Source organism: Somniosus microcephalus, chromosome 22 (genome assembly GCF_052327205.1).
Source record: "Somniosus microcephalus isolate GS21.2 chromosome 22, FLI_Smic_1.0, whole genome shotgun sequence".
NCBI lineage: Eukaryota > Metazoa > Chordata > Chondrichthyes > Squaliformes > Somniosidae > Somniosus > Somniosus microcephalus.
In genome coordinates, this window is record NC_141008.1 from 44,865,492 (window position 1) to 44,880,033 (window position 14,542).

At 50.6% G+C, this 14,542-nt stretch overlaps 1 protein-coding gene across 1 annotated transcript in view; it reads left to right on the forward strand.

The window, feature by feature from the left end:
• Nucleotides 1-6,230: 6,230 nt before the first annotated feature.
• The window catches only part of timm22 (translocase of inner mitochondrial membrane 22 homolog (yeast)), a 14,939-nt gene continuing 6,627 nt past the window's right edge, over nt 6,231-14,542 (forward strand). Inside the window, exon 1 of the mRNA XM_085964586.1 lies at nt 6,231-6,528. Coding sequence (XP_085820712.1) covers nt 6,297-6,528 — 232 coding nt within the window. The 5' untranslated portion in view covers nt 6,231-6,296. The remainder of the gene's footprint in view (nt 6,529-14,542) is intronic.

The window sequence follows — 14,542 nt, forward strand, 5'->3', positions numbered from 1 at the left end:
GCTGTCTCTGCTCCGCAAGCCATCGGTTCAAATCAGCCACCAGCGCGGAGCGGGCGGAGGGAGCGCGCTTGCGCTGGGGCCGCGGTGCATGCCGGGGTTGTAGTCCTCCCCGAACTCAACGTCGCTTTGCCGCCTCAGAAAAACTACCGCTCCCGGCAGACACCGCACCACGCCCGGCTGCAGCGAGCCCTGCAATGGGCGGGACCTGGTGATTGGCAGCCACACCGACCACTCAACAAAGCCTGTTCTCATATACCTGACCAATGAGCGTGAAGCAGAGGCGGGGCCAGCTCCTGCTGAATGAGCGGATCGAAATAAAAACAGAAAATGCTGGCAATACTCAGCGGGTCAGGCAGCATCTGTGAAGAGAAACAGAGTTAACGGTTCAGGTCGCTGGCCTTTCCTCAGAACTGGAAAAGAAAGCGGGGGTGGGGACTTCTGGCTGGACCAAGGTCTGGATCTGGATCAGGGTCAAGGTCTGGGTCTGGGTCTGGGTCCGGGTCCGGGTCAGGGTCTGGGTCCAGGTCAGGGTCAAGGTCAGGGTGGCCAGAGTGGCACCCCTGGGCTGGAACATATCCCATGTGGGCACGGGCTCCACCCCCGGCCTGTGATGACTCCCATGGTCCAATGCCCTGTTGACACACAGTGTTTGGGCTCCCACGCAGAGAAGAGGCTACTTGGGCGGTGGTGTCCATGGAACACATACTCCAGCATGAGTCTCAGTGCTGGATTCTGCCTCTCTAGCCCACAGGTCCCAAGGTCAATTATAGCATCCCCACAGGTGAGATCAGCTAGCTCAGCACAGGCCGGGGATGGAGCCTGGGCCTTTCCTGCTCTATGTGGGGCTCAGTACCACACCAGGTGGTGCCTTTACCCAGGGCCTGAATTCCACATGTTTAATTGAATTTATACAATTAGGAGGATTCTCTGTGCTAATTTAAATATTGACAGGCGTTTGCTGTCTGGCATTTTCCCTGCACACATGCTGCAGTCGCTCGGTGAATGCGCAGTCAGCATATGCTCTGCACCTTCATGATGCCCGGGCTTGTTGCACTGCCATTTCCAGAGTCGGTGGCCCCTGTCTCTGTGTACAATATAAACCCAGTTCGCTTCATTTCAATCATTTTCCAATCTCTCTCACATCTCCCCACAGTGCCTGTGCTGGTCCCAACTCCACAGCAGAGATCGCTACCATCATCTCATTTCACTGCTCCTTCCCCCTTCTGTTCAATATTTTGCTTCTTCAAGTGTTTCAAGTAATTTCCCTTACAATTCTGTGTCAGCCTCAATAACCCCTGACGGGAATATATTCCATTTCTAATAACTTTTTGCAGGAAAAAACCCTTCTCTCCCTCCCTTTTTTGGCTCCAGTTCTAATCCCAAGTTCCTGAACCCTCTCCTGGTGACCGATTCACTGCCCAGTGTAAATAATCTCTCACTATTTCCCCTCTCAAATCAGTTTATCATTTTGAACATAGACGTCCCCTTTGACCTTCTCTGTTCCAGCGAACACAGCACTAGCTTTTAGTCTTAAAAAAGAACTCAGTGATATAATTAGGACATTCAGCAATGCCCCAAATATCTGTCCTGAATACATCCGTTACCTGCTGCTTCCAACTCCAAGCTGTGTGAGAGCAGCCCTATATCACCGCATCGCCAATACCTCCCTCCTTGAGACCACCTCCCCCAGCCCCAACCCTGAGATGCCAGCCACCATCACCGAGATCCCAGCACCCACTCCTGGACCCAGCTCCCCACCTCCTTGGGACTCCAGCCCCCCATCCAGCAAGGGATTTGGTAAAAAGGAGAAAGACTTAGATTTCTATAACGCCTTTCACAACCAGGACATCACAAATCACATTACAGCCAATGAAGTACTTCTGAAGTGTAGTCACTGTTGTAATGCAGGAAACGCGAGCCAATTTGCACACAGCAAGCTCCCACAAACAGCAATATGATAATGACCAGACAATCTGTTTTTATTATATTGATTGAGGGGTCTATTTTGGCCAGGAGCCTCCCTCAGTATTGCCCCTCCGACAGTGTGGTGCGCCCTCAGAACTTCCCCCTCGACAGTGCAGCGCTCCCTCAGAACTGCCCCTCCTACAGTGCAGCATTCCCTCAGTACTTCCCCTCAAACAGTGCACATTCCCTCAGTACTGCCCCTCAAACAGTGCACACTCCCTCAGTACTGCCCCTCCGACAGTGCAGCACTCCCTCAGTACTGCCCCCCAGACATTGCGGCACTCCCTCAGTACTGCCCCTCCGACAGTGCGGCTCTCCCTCAGTACCACCCCTCTGACAGTGTGGCGCTCCCTCAGTACTGCCCTTCCAACAGTGCAGCATTCCCTCAGTACTGCCCCTCCGACAGTGCACGCTCCCTCAGTACTGCCACTCCGACAGTGCGGCGCTCCCTCAGTACTGCCCCCCAGACAGTGTGGAGCTCCCTCAGTACTTCCCCCCCCGACAGTGCAGCTCTCCCTCAGTATTGCCCCTCCGACATTGTGGCACTCCCTCAGTACTGCCCCTCCCCCGACAGTGCACGCTCCCTCAGTACTGCCACTCCGACAGTGCGGCGCTCCCTCAGTACTGTCACACCGACAGTGCGGCGCTCCTTCAGTATTGGCCCTCCAACTGAGCAACACCCTCCAGGCCAAGTCCCCAATAGATAAAGGGAGGAATCCCATGTAGAGAGCCCTCCATTGCAGACCCCCGCCTCCTCCGGGCAGTAACATGGTGTGCGAAGGTGTATCCGGACGGCAGACGAGGATGGCAAAATGGAAGGTGTGCAAGAGCAGTCCGTACAGGAAACCCCTCCGTGCAGAATGAAAAGGCACGGAGGGCATTTTCCAGAGATGGTGCAAGTTGTGAGGCACCGGCTCCCGAGAGGGGTTTTGGGGCCAGGCGCCGATGAGGAATTCCATCTAAACGGGGGTCAGTTTGGACGGGATTGCTCCACGTGCTTGAGTCTCGTCGATACACCTAGTGCAGTCAGGGCCCAGTGCCACTTTCAGCGACTCGATGGCTTTGGCCGCGAGCCGGACGTTGGCCCAAGACAGGCACTGCGCCAGCTCCTCCGGCGCCATCCAACCCACTCCTCCGCCATCGAACTGGTCCCCGACTCTGGTCACCTTGCCAGACACAGCCCTGCCCTCCGCCAGCCACTTGAACCCGTGTTCGTGGAGGTGTGGATTCCTGAGCAGCAGCTCCCGAAGGACAGCTGCCACTCCTGACAGGGGAGAACTCTGTCTGCAGACGACCTTGTTCCAGACCCATAGCAGTTTCTGGTAGGAGACAGGCACGGGTACCACCCAGTTTTACAAACAGGAGCTGCATGTCATAATTGAGGCGGTGCAGCTGGCGGAGGAAATACGTTGCCAGTGCACACCATCTGGTAGGATCTTTGACGTACAGGTATCTCTGCAGGGTCCAAAGACAGAAAGTCGCAGCCTGGGTGTGAAGGCACACCCGCGCCTGACCGCCCTCCCTAAGCGGGAGACTGAGAACTGCGACAGAGACCCAGCGCTTCCTTTTGTCCCAGAAGAAGTCAATGAGCTTCTTCTGTATCTTGGCGACAAACGTGGGGGAGGGATCAAAGTGACCAACCTGTACCACAACATGGCGAAACAGCAAGCTCAGCACTGACTAGGGATTGAACCTGGGACCTCCTGGTCCATACAGTCATTAATGCACCAGGTGACAAAAGGTTTCCGGGCAAGTCCATGCCAGCCGACTTTAAAGTTTCCCATCCAAGTACTAACCAGATCTGACTCTACTTAACTTCCAAAATCAGGTTTTTTCAGACGAGTATGGCCGTAGGAAAATCTACCTCTATCAGTGAGAAGAAATGTCAGAAGTGGGATTTGAACCGTCGTCTCCATTGGAGACTGTGACTTGAACACAGCACCTTCGACAGCTCAGCCATCCTGAAGCTGCTTCTGTGTCAATCCTGGGCAAAGCACTGGGGGCGGGGCCAGCTGATCACTGGGGGCGGGGCCAGTGGATCGCCGGGGGCGGGGCCAGCTGATCGCTGCGGGCGGGGCCAGCTGATCACTGGGGGCGGGGCCAGCGGATCGCCGGGAGCGGGGCCGGCCGGGGGCGCGGCCGGCCGGTGTACTCTTTTAGTTTGAACCAAAAACAAATTTGACTGTAAATTAACAAAAGTTCAACTAAAACTTAACAAATCAAATTAAAATTTGGTTTTCCGGGTTGACGACGCACTCCAGTCCCCGCGGCGCCCACCGGTCGCGGAAATACTCAAGCGTGCCGGCGGACACCGCGTGCTCCATCTCCAGGGCCACCCGGGCGCGAACATGGCCGCGGAAGAGAGGCAGGCAATCTGGCTGAACGACCCCCTCGACCGCCCGCTGCCTGGACCAATTGATGGCTTTTTTAACCAGGCCGAGGAGCAGGCCTACAAGGAGGTCCTCCAACCTGCCCGCTCCCCTCCGCACCGGGTGACCGTAGATCAAGAGCGTGGGACTGAAGTGCAACCAAAAATCGAGGAGCAGCCCCTTCAAGTAATGAAAGAGGGGCTGCAACCTCTCACACCCCATAAATATGTGAAACACGGACTCCTCCAGGCCGCAGAAAATACAGGCGGCCTGGGAGTCCGTGAACTTATTTAAAACCATATTGCACGGGACCGCTCTGTGCAACACCCTCCAGGCCAAGTCCCCGATAGAACAAGGGAGGACTCCCGTGTAGAGAGCTCTCCATTGGGGACCTCCGCCTCCGCCGGTCGGCAAGACGCCACGCCAAGGCGTGTCCGGATGGCAGACGAAGATGGCAAAGTGGAGAGTGTGCAGGAGCAGCCCGTACAGGAAACCCCTCCGCACGGAATGAAAAGGCACGGAGGGTATTTCCTCGAGACGGCTCAAGTTGTGAGGCGCCGGTTCCCGAGGGGAGTTTCGGGGCCGGGCGCCGATGAGGAATTCCGTCCGAACGGGGGAAAGCTCGGACGGGATCGCCCCACGTGCTTGAGCCGCCTCGATACACCTAGTGGAGCCGGGGCCCAGTGCCACTTTCAGCGACTCGATGGCTTTGATCGCGAGCCGGACGTTGGCCCAAGACAGGCACTGCGCCAGCTCTCCCGGCGCCATCCAACCCACTCCTCCGCCATCAAGCTGGTCCCCAACTCTGGTCACCTTGCCAGACACAGCCCTGCCCTCCGCCAGCCACTTGAACCCGCGTTCGTGGAGGTGTGGATTCCTGAGCAGCAGCTCCCGAAGGACAGCCGCCACTCCTGTCTGCAGACGACCTTGTTCCAGACCCATAGCAGTTTCTGGTAGGAGACAGGCACGGGTACCCCCCAGTTTTACAAACAGGAGCTGCATGTCATAATTGAGGCGGTGCAGCTGGCAGAGGAAATACGTTGCCAGCGCACACCATCTGGTAGGATCCTCGACGTACAGGTATCTCTGCAGGGTCCAAAGACAGAAAGTCGCAGCCTGGGTGCGAAGGCACACCCGCGCCTGACCGCCCTCCCTAAGCGGGAGACTGAGAACTGCGACAGAGACCCAGCGCTTCCTTTTGTCCCAGAAGAAGTCAATGAGCTTCGTCTGTATCTTGGCGACAAACGTGGGGGAGGGATCAAAGTGACCAACCGGTACCACAACATGGCGAAACAGCAAGCTCAGCACTGACTAGGGATTGAACCTGGGACCTCCTGGTCCATACAGTCATTAATGCACCAGGTGACAAAAGGTTTCCGGGCAAGTCCATGCCAGCCGACTTTAAAGTTTCCCATCCAAGTACTAACCAGATCTGACTCTACTTAACTTCCAAAATCAGGCTTTTTCAGACTAGTATGGCCGTAGGACAATCTACCTGTATCAGTGAGAAGAAATGTCAGAAGTGGGATTTGAACCGTCGTCTCCATTGGAGACTGTGACTTAAACACAGCACCTTCGACAGCTCAGCCATCCTGAAGCTGCTTCTGTGTCAATCCTGGGCAAATGTAAGAAGTCACACAACACCAGGTTATAGTCCAACAGCTTTATTTGAAATCACAAGCTTTCGGAGCGCTGCTCCTCCTCTTCTTCAGGTGAAGATCCTGGGCAAAGCACTGGGGGCGGGGCCAGCTGATCACTGGGGGCGGGGCCAGCGGATCGCCGGGGGCGGGGCCATGGGTCGCCGGGGGCGGGGCCAGCTGATCACAGGGGGCGGGGCCAGCTGATCACTGGGGGCCGGCCGGTGTAGGCGCAGGGTTCGGCCTGACGGCGGCGCTGTGCACCACGTGCTTCTACCCCCCCGGTGGGCGGGGCTCGGAGGGACGCGGTGACGCAGGGGCGGCAATGGCGGCTCCCCGGGATGGTGGCGCCGTCCCGCGACCGGAGCCCGATGTCGATCCCGGGCTGATGTACTCGCAGGTCCTCCAGCACCTGGTGGGGGAGAAGCGGCAGCCGCGGGCCCTGAACACGGCCGTACTCGGCGGGTTCCACGCGCCCCACAAATCGCAGGAGCAGAAAATGGTGGAGCGGGTGATGGAGAGCTGCGGCTTCAAGGCGACGCTGGCATGCGTGGGAGGTGAGGGGATAGTGTTTGGGGAGAGGGGTTAGGGCCAGGGGGTGAGGTGTTAGGGTCTGGGGTGAGGAGTCAGGGGGTGAGGTGTTAGGGTCTGGGGTGAGGAGTCAAGGGGTGAGGGGTTAGGGTCTGGGGTGAGGAGTCAAGGGGTGAGGGGTTAGGGTCTGGGGTTAGGGTCAGGGGGTGAGGGGTTAGGGTCGGGTGTGGAGTCGGGGTGAGGGGTTAGGGTCCGGGGTTAGGGTTAAGGTCTGGGGTGAGGAGTTAGGGTCTGGGGTGAGGTGTCAGGTTTGACTGCAGTGCCCACATGTTGAATGTTGCGAGTTTGGGATTATTTTAACCGCTTATTTTTTTTCAGATTTTTACAAATGAGAGAAAATCGTGCAACAGGAGCAAAGCAGAATGAGAGGGCAGGATCTGTTCAGGATGTAGGAACTCGCTAGGCAGGAAGCGGTCTGGATTAACCATGTAATCCAAAAGTTTTCTACAGACATATAAATAATAAACGGGTAGTAAGAGGAGAGGTGCGGCCGATTCAGGATCAAAAAGGAGACGTATGCATGGAGGCAGAGGGTATGGCTGAGGTACTGAATGAGCACTTGCATCTGTCTTCATCAAGAAAGAAGATGCTGCCATAGACCTAGTGAAGGAGGTGGTAGTGGAGATACTTGATAGGATAAAAATTGATAAAGAGGAGGTACAGGAATTCTGCCCCAACCACGGTTTTGCCATACGCGGATTTCAAGTATACACGGTTTCCTCTCTCCGACAACTTTTGCCAACCGCGGCAGTGAATTTTGCGTATACGCGGTTTTTAATTTAGGATTAAGGTAAATAACATGATTTTATTGCTTTTATATTTTTTTATTGTGTCATTTGAACATTTATACTGTATTTGCCAACCATGGTTTTACTAACCACGGTGGTTTTCAGGGACGTATCCCCCGCGGTTGGGGAGGGATTCCTGTATTAGAAAGGCTGGCTGTACTAAATCACCAGGAGCGGATGGGATGCATCCTGGGGTGCTGAAGAAATTGAGTGCAGAAATCGCGGAGGTACTGGCCATAATATTTCAATCCTTCATAGATACGGGGGTGGTGCCAGAGGACTGGAGAATCGCAAATCACAGAATCACAGAAACCCCACAGTGCAGATAGAGGCCATTTCGGCCCATCGAGCCTGCACCAACACATATCCCACCCGATCCCCGTAACCCCTACACCAACACATATCCCCGTAACCCCACGTATTTAATCCCCCTAACACTAAGGGTCAATTTATCATAGCCAATCAACCTAACCTGCACATCTTTGGACTGTGGGAGGAAACCGGAGCACCCGGAGGAAACCCACGCAAACACGGGGAGAATGTGCAAACTCCACACAGACAGTCGCCCGAGGCCGGATTCGAACCCGGGTCCCTGGCGCTGTGAGGCAACAGTGCTAACCACTATGCCACCTTTGTTCAGAAGAGGGTGTAAAGATAAACCCAGCAACTACAGGCCAGTCAGTTTAACCTCAGTAGTGGGGAAGCTTTTAGAAACAATAATCAGGGACAAAATTAACAGTCACTTGGATAGGTGTGGATTAATTAAGGAAAGACAACACAGATTTGTTAAAGGCAAATCGTGTTTAACCAACAAAGGGTTGATGCGGGTAATGCAGTTGACATAGTGTACATGGATTTCCAAAAGGCTTTCAACAAAGTGCCACATAATAGGCTTGCCAGCAAAGTTGAAGCCCATGGAATAAAAGGGACAGTGGCAACATGGATACGAAATTGGCTAAACGACAGGAAACAGAGAGTAATGGTGAACGGTAGTTTTACAGACTGGAGGAAGGTATACAGTGGTGTTCCCCATGGGTCGGTTCTAGGACCACTGCTTTTCTTGATGTATATTAATGACTTGGACGTGGGTGTACAGGGCACAATTTCAAAATTTGCAGATGACACAAAACTTGGAAGTATAGTGAACAGTGAGGAGGAGAGTCATAGGCTTCAGGAAGACAAACAGGCTGGTGAAATGGGCGGACACGTGGCAGATGAAATTTAATGCAGAAAAGTGTGAAGTGATACATCTTGGTAGAAAGAATGAGGAGAGGACATATAAACTAAAAGGTAGAATCCTAAAGGGTGTGCAAGAACAAAGCGACCTGGGGGTATATGTGCACAAATCATTGAAGGTGGCAGGGCAGGTTGAGAAACCAGTTAAAAAGGCTTACGGGATCCTGGGCTTCATAAGTCATAGAGTCATAACGGCACAGAAGGAGGCCATTCGGCGCATCGAGTCCATGCCGGCTGGTATAGAGTACAAAAGTGTGGAAATTATGATGAACTTGTATAAAACACTGGTTTGGCCCCAACTGGAGTACTGAGTCCAATTCTGGGCACCATAGAATCATAGAAAGTTACAGCATGGAAGGAGGCCATTTCGGCCCATCGTGTCCGCGCTGGCCAACAAAGAGCGATCCAGCCTAATCCCACTTCCCAGTTCTTGGTCCATAGCCCTGCAGGTTAGAGCATCCCAAGTGCACATCCAAGTACTTTTTAAATGTGGTTAGGGTTCCTGCCTCTACCACCCTTTCAGGCAGTGAGTCCCAGACCCCCACAACCCTCTGGGTGAAGAAATTTCCCCTCAAACCCCCTCTAAACCTTCCACCAATTACTTTAAATCTGTGCCCCTTGGTTTTTGACTCCTCTGCTAAGGGAAATAGGTTCTTTCTATCCACTTTATGCCCCTCATAATTTTATACACCTCAATAAGGTCTCCCCTCAGCCTCCTCTGTTCCAAAGTAAACAGACCCAGCCTATCCAGTCTTTCCTCATAGCTAAGATTCTCTAATCCTGGCAACATCCTTGTAAATCTCCTCTGTACCCTCTTTAGTGCAATCACATCTTTCCTGTAATGTGGTGACCAGAACTGCATGCAGTACTCTAGCTGAGGTCTAACTTGTATTTTAAGTTGAAGCATAACCCCCCCTGCTCTTGTATTCTATGCCACGGCTAATAAAGGCAAGCATTATCTGAGGAAGGACATTCTTGCCATGGAAGGAGTGCAGCGAAGATTCACCAGGCTGATACCTGGGATGGCAGGAATGATGTATGAGGAGAGATTGTGTCAATTGGGCTTATACTCACTGGAGTTTAGAAGATTGAGAGGGGATCTCATCGAAACCTATAAAATTCTGTCAGGCCTGGACAGACTAGATGCAGGAAGGATGCTTCTGATGGCCGGGGAGTCCAGAACCAGGGGTCATAGTCTAAGGATAAGGGGTAAGCCATTTAGGACAGAAATGAGGAGGAATTTCTTCACCCAGAGAGTGGTGAACCTGTGGAATTCTCTGCCACAGAGGGCAGTGGAGGCCAGTTCAGTAAATATATTCAAGAAGGAGTTGGATATATTTCGTAAGGCTAAAGGGATATGGGGAGAAGGCAGGGACAGGGTACTGAATTTGGATGATCAGCCATGATCTCATTGAATGGCGGAGCAGGCTCGAAGGGCCGAATGGCCTACTCCTGCTCCTATCTTCTATGTTTCTATTCCGTATGCCTTCTTAACCACCTTATCTACCTGGCCTGCTACCTTCAGGGATCTGTGGACATGCACTCCAAGGTCCCTTTGTTCCTCTGCACTACTCTGTCCCACCATTTAATGTGTATTCCCTTTCCTTGTTAGCCCTCCCAAATGCATTACCTCACACTTCTCCAGATTGAATTCCATTTGCCACTGTTCTACCCACCTGACCAATTTATTGATATCTTCCTGCAGTCTACAGCTTCCTTCTTCAGTATCAACCACACAGCTGATTTTAGTATCATCTGCAAACTTCTTAATCATACCCCCTATATTCAAGTCTAGATCATTGATATATACCACAAAAAGCAAGGGACCTAGTACTGAGCCCTGCGGAACCCCACTGGAAACAGCCTTCCAGTCACAAAAACACCCGTCAACCATTACCCTCTGCTTCCTGTCTCCGAGCCAGTTTTGAATCCAACTTGACACTTTGCATTGGATCCCATGGGTTTTTAATTTTGTGACCAGTCTGCCATGTGGAACCTTATCAAAAGCCTTTAGGTAGGATGTGAAGGCCTTAGAGAAGGTGCAGAAAAGATTTACGAGAATGATTTCCGAAATTAGGGACTTCAGTTATGTTGATAGACTGGAGAAGCTGGAGTTGTTCTCCTTGGAGCAGAGAAGATTGAGAGGAGATTTGATAGAGGTGTTCAAAATCATGAGGGGTCTGGACAGAGTAGATAGAGGGAAACTGTCCCCATTGGCAGAAGGGTCGAGAACCAGAGGACACAGATTTAAGGTGATTGGCAAAAGAACCAAAGGCAACGTAAGAAAAAACTTTTTTACGCAGCGAGTGGTTAAGATCTGGAATGCACTGCCTGAAAGGGGGGTGGAGGCAGACTCAATCTTATCTTTCAAAAGGGAATTGGATAAAAATTTGAAGGAAAAGTTTTGCAAGGCTACGGGGAACGGGCGGGGGAGTGGGACTAGCTGAGAGTCAGCACGGGCTGAATGACCTTCTTCCGTGCTGTCACCATTCTATGATTCTATAGCCCAGTGACGGGCTCGGGCTAGATCTCGGCCTGTGCTGAGCCTCAGTGGGCTAGGCTGGGAGATCAGCCAGGGTTTGTGCACATTGAGCTAGGGTAGGAGAGGCCGTGTTGTCAGACCCTCCACCGTCAGAAGTAAAGCGCGGTGCAGTCACCAGTCTGATGGAAGATGGCAGCAGAATCACTGGCAACCTTCAGGGGGAAACAACAAAAGAAAGAGGGAAGGGCTGTGACGTGAACCAGTGCCGACCCAGGCCGCGACAAAAGATGGCTCTGCCAAGCTCTTTATGCTGGTCTCAGGATTCTAATCTCACAGACCCGCCCCTGGCTCTGGACTCAGTCTCCGCCTCTCTCTCTCAGTCTCCGCCTCTCTCAGTCTCCACCTCTCTCTCTCTCTCTCTCAGTCTCTGACTCTCTCAGTCTCTGCCTCTCTCTCTCAGTGTCTGCCTCTCTTTCAGTCTCTGCCTCTCTCAGTCAATTCAATTCAATTCAAATCGCTTTATTGGCATGACAAGGTACATCTTATGTTGCCAAAGCATCGAAAAACATTCATGGTTGAACACATAAATATAGATCTATCCATACAGTGTATAAACAGATATATCCCTGAGTGTATAAATATACATTCATATAATTTGTATATACTCTTTTCTTATATTTAGTGGTTGTCCCTCTGTTGATGGCAAGCTGTAACATAGTGTGCCGCTAAGGTTACACAATTTCTTTCTTCCCCTAGTAGGTATGGGAGTTTTTGGTCGTCATTCAAATTTCTGAATTCCGGGCATATTTTTGTGAATTTTGGGTAGAAATTCTCCCTTATGCCCTGATATTTTCTACAAGCTGTGAGGAAGTGCATCTCTGTCTCCACCACTCCCTGACTGCAGTGAGAGCATATCCTGTCCTCTCTTGGTAGCCGGGTCTGCCTGTGTCTACCTTTTTCGATCGCCAAGCTATGTTCACTAAGTCTGTACATTGTCAAGGTTTTTCTCAGTTTGCTATCCTTTACCATGGTCAGGTAATCAGCCATGTTGTATTGTCTGTTTAGGGCCAAGTAGCAATTGAGTTTGTTTTGGGTTTTTGTTGTTTCTGCTCAATATGACAGATATTTTTCCTTTTGCTTAGTGACGATTGTGTTGGGTCGAATTCTTTGTGTTACGCTGTCACTGTCCTGGGCTGGTTATTGTTAGTAGTGTTAGTAGTTACTTGACTGAGTCCCAGGACTAGTTGACTGAGGGTATTCTTCTTTATGGTCCTCTCTTGGCATTTCAGGGCTTCGTAATGATAGCAGTGGGGGTTGCTCATTTTTAGGTGTTTCCAGAATTTGGTGGCTCTTTTTTGGATAGTGATTATTAATGGATATTGGCCTAGTTCTGCCCTGCATGCATTGTTTATGGTTTTCCTTTGAGTCCGGAGGATACTTTTACAGAATTCTGCATGTAGGATCTCAATTGGGTGTTTGTCCCATTTTGCAAATTCTTGTTGTGTTAGCGGTCCCCACACCTCACTGCCATAGAGTGCAATTGGTTCAATTACTGATTTAAAAATTTTGAGCCAAATGCTAATTGGGATTTCTATTTGGATTGATTTTTTAATGGCATAGAAAGCCCTTCTTGCTTTCTCTTTCAGTTCATTCACAGCCAGATGAAAATTTCCCGTAGAACTGATTTTTAAGCCCAAGTATGTATAGTTAGTGGTTTGTTCAATTTTGGTTGTTCCTAGTGTGAAATTTATTTTGGGTCCCTGATGTCTGGATCTTTGCTGGAACACAAGGACTTTGGTTTTTTGGGGATTTATTGTCAGGGCCCAGGTCTGGCAGAACGACTCCAGCAGATCCAGGTTCTGCTGTAGACCCTCCTTAGTTGGTGACAGCAGAACCAGGTCATCTGCATAGAGGAGGAATTTAACCTTGGATTCATATAGGGTGAGGCCGGGTGCTGTAGATTGTTCAAGTAGTTTTGCCAATTCATTTATGTAAATATTAAAGAGTGTCGGTGAGATGGGTGAGCCCTGCGTCACCCCCCGCCCCTGTGGGAAGTATTTTGTTTGTTTGTCTCCAATTTTAACTGCACATTTATTGTTTGTATACATTGATTTAATTACATCATATGTTTTTCCCCCTACCCCGCTTTCGATAAGTTTCAGGAATAGACCGTCGTGCCAGATGGAATCGAAAGCCTTCTGGAAATCTATAAAGCATACGTAGATTTTGCTTTTGTTTTGATGAACATGTTTGTCAATTAGGGTCTGTAGGGTGAAGATATGATCTGATGTTCTATAGTTTGGTAGGAATCCAATTTGGCTTTTACTCAGGACATTGTGCTCCTCAAGGAAGTTTATAAGTCTTTTGTTTATGATACTACAGAATACCTTCCCCAGGTTACTGTTTACACAGATGCCTTGATCGTTATTTGGGTCGACTTTGTCCCCACTTTTGTATATGGGCGTTATGAGTCCTTTGTTCCAGATATCAGGGAAGTAACCGACACTCAGAACCAAGTTGAAGAGTTTTAGGAGAGCCAGTTTCATTTTATCGTCTGTGTGTTTAATCATCTCGCTTAGTATGCCGTCTGCACCGCAAGCTTTTCCTGGTCGCAGGTCCTTGAGTTTTTCAAATAGTTCTTTTTCTGTTATTATGGAGTCTAGCGGGTTTTGGTTATCTTTTATGGCCATTTCGAGCTTTTCCAGCTTTTTGCATATTTGGTGTTGCTCTGGCCTTAGTGTGTTTTTCTGGTATAATTTTTCAAAGTGGTTTTCCCATGTCTCTCCATTTTGAATGGCCAATTCGTCGTGTTGTTTTTTGTGTAATGTATTCCAGTTGTCCCAGAAACAATTGGAATCAATGGATTCCTCAATGGAGCTGAGTGTATTCTTAATATACTGCTCTTTTTTGGTTCTGAGTGTGTTTCTGTATTATGTTGGTGTCTGACAATAAGTAAGGCGTAATTCCTCGTTTTCTGGCTGTCTGTGTTTTTGGTTTGATATTTTTCTAACTTTTTTCCTCATGGCAATCTGGGTCAAACCATTTTTCATAGTTTTTTGTTTTGGGTTTGTTCTTGCGAGCTTTCAAGTTTGACCTTGTTGCCAAATTATCAAAAATATTATTTAGGTTATTCACTGCCCAGTTTACGCCTTCTTTATTGTGAGTGTATATGTTTTCCAGAAAGGTGTCCAAGAGAGCTTGAGTTGATTGATTGCTAATTGCTCAGTCTCCGCCTCTCTCTCTCTCAGCCTCTGCCTCTCTCTCTCTCTCAGTCTCCGCCTCTCTCTCAGTCTCCGCCTCTCTCTCTCAGTCTCCGCCTCTCTCTCTCAGTCTCCGCCTCTCTCTCTCAGTCTCCGCCTCTCTCTCTCAGTCTCCGCCTCTCTCTCTCAGTCTCCGCCTCTCTCTCTCAGTCTCCGCCTCTCTCTCAGTCTCCGCCTCTCTCTCAGTCTCCGCCTCTCTCTCTCAGTCTCCGCC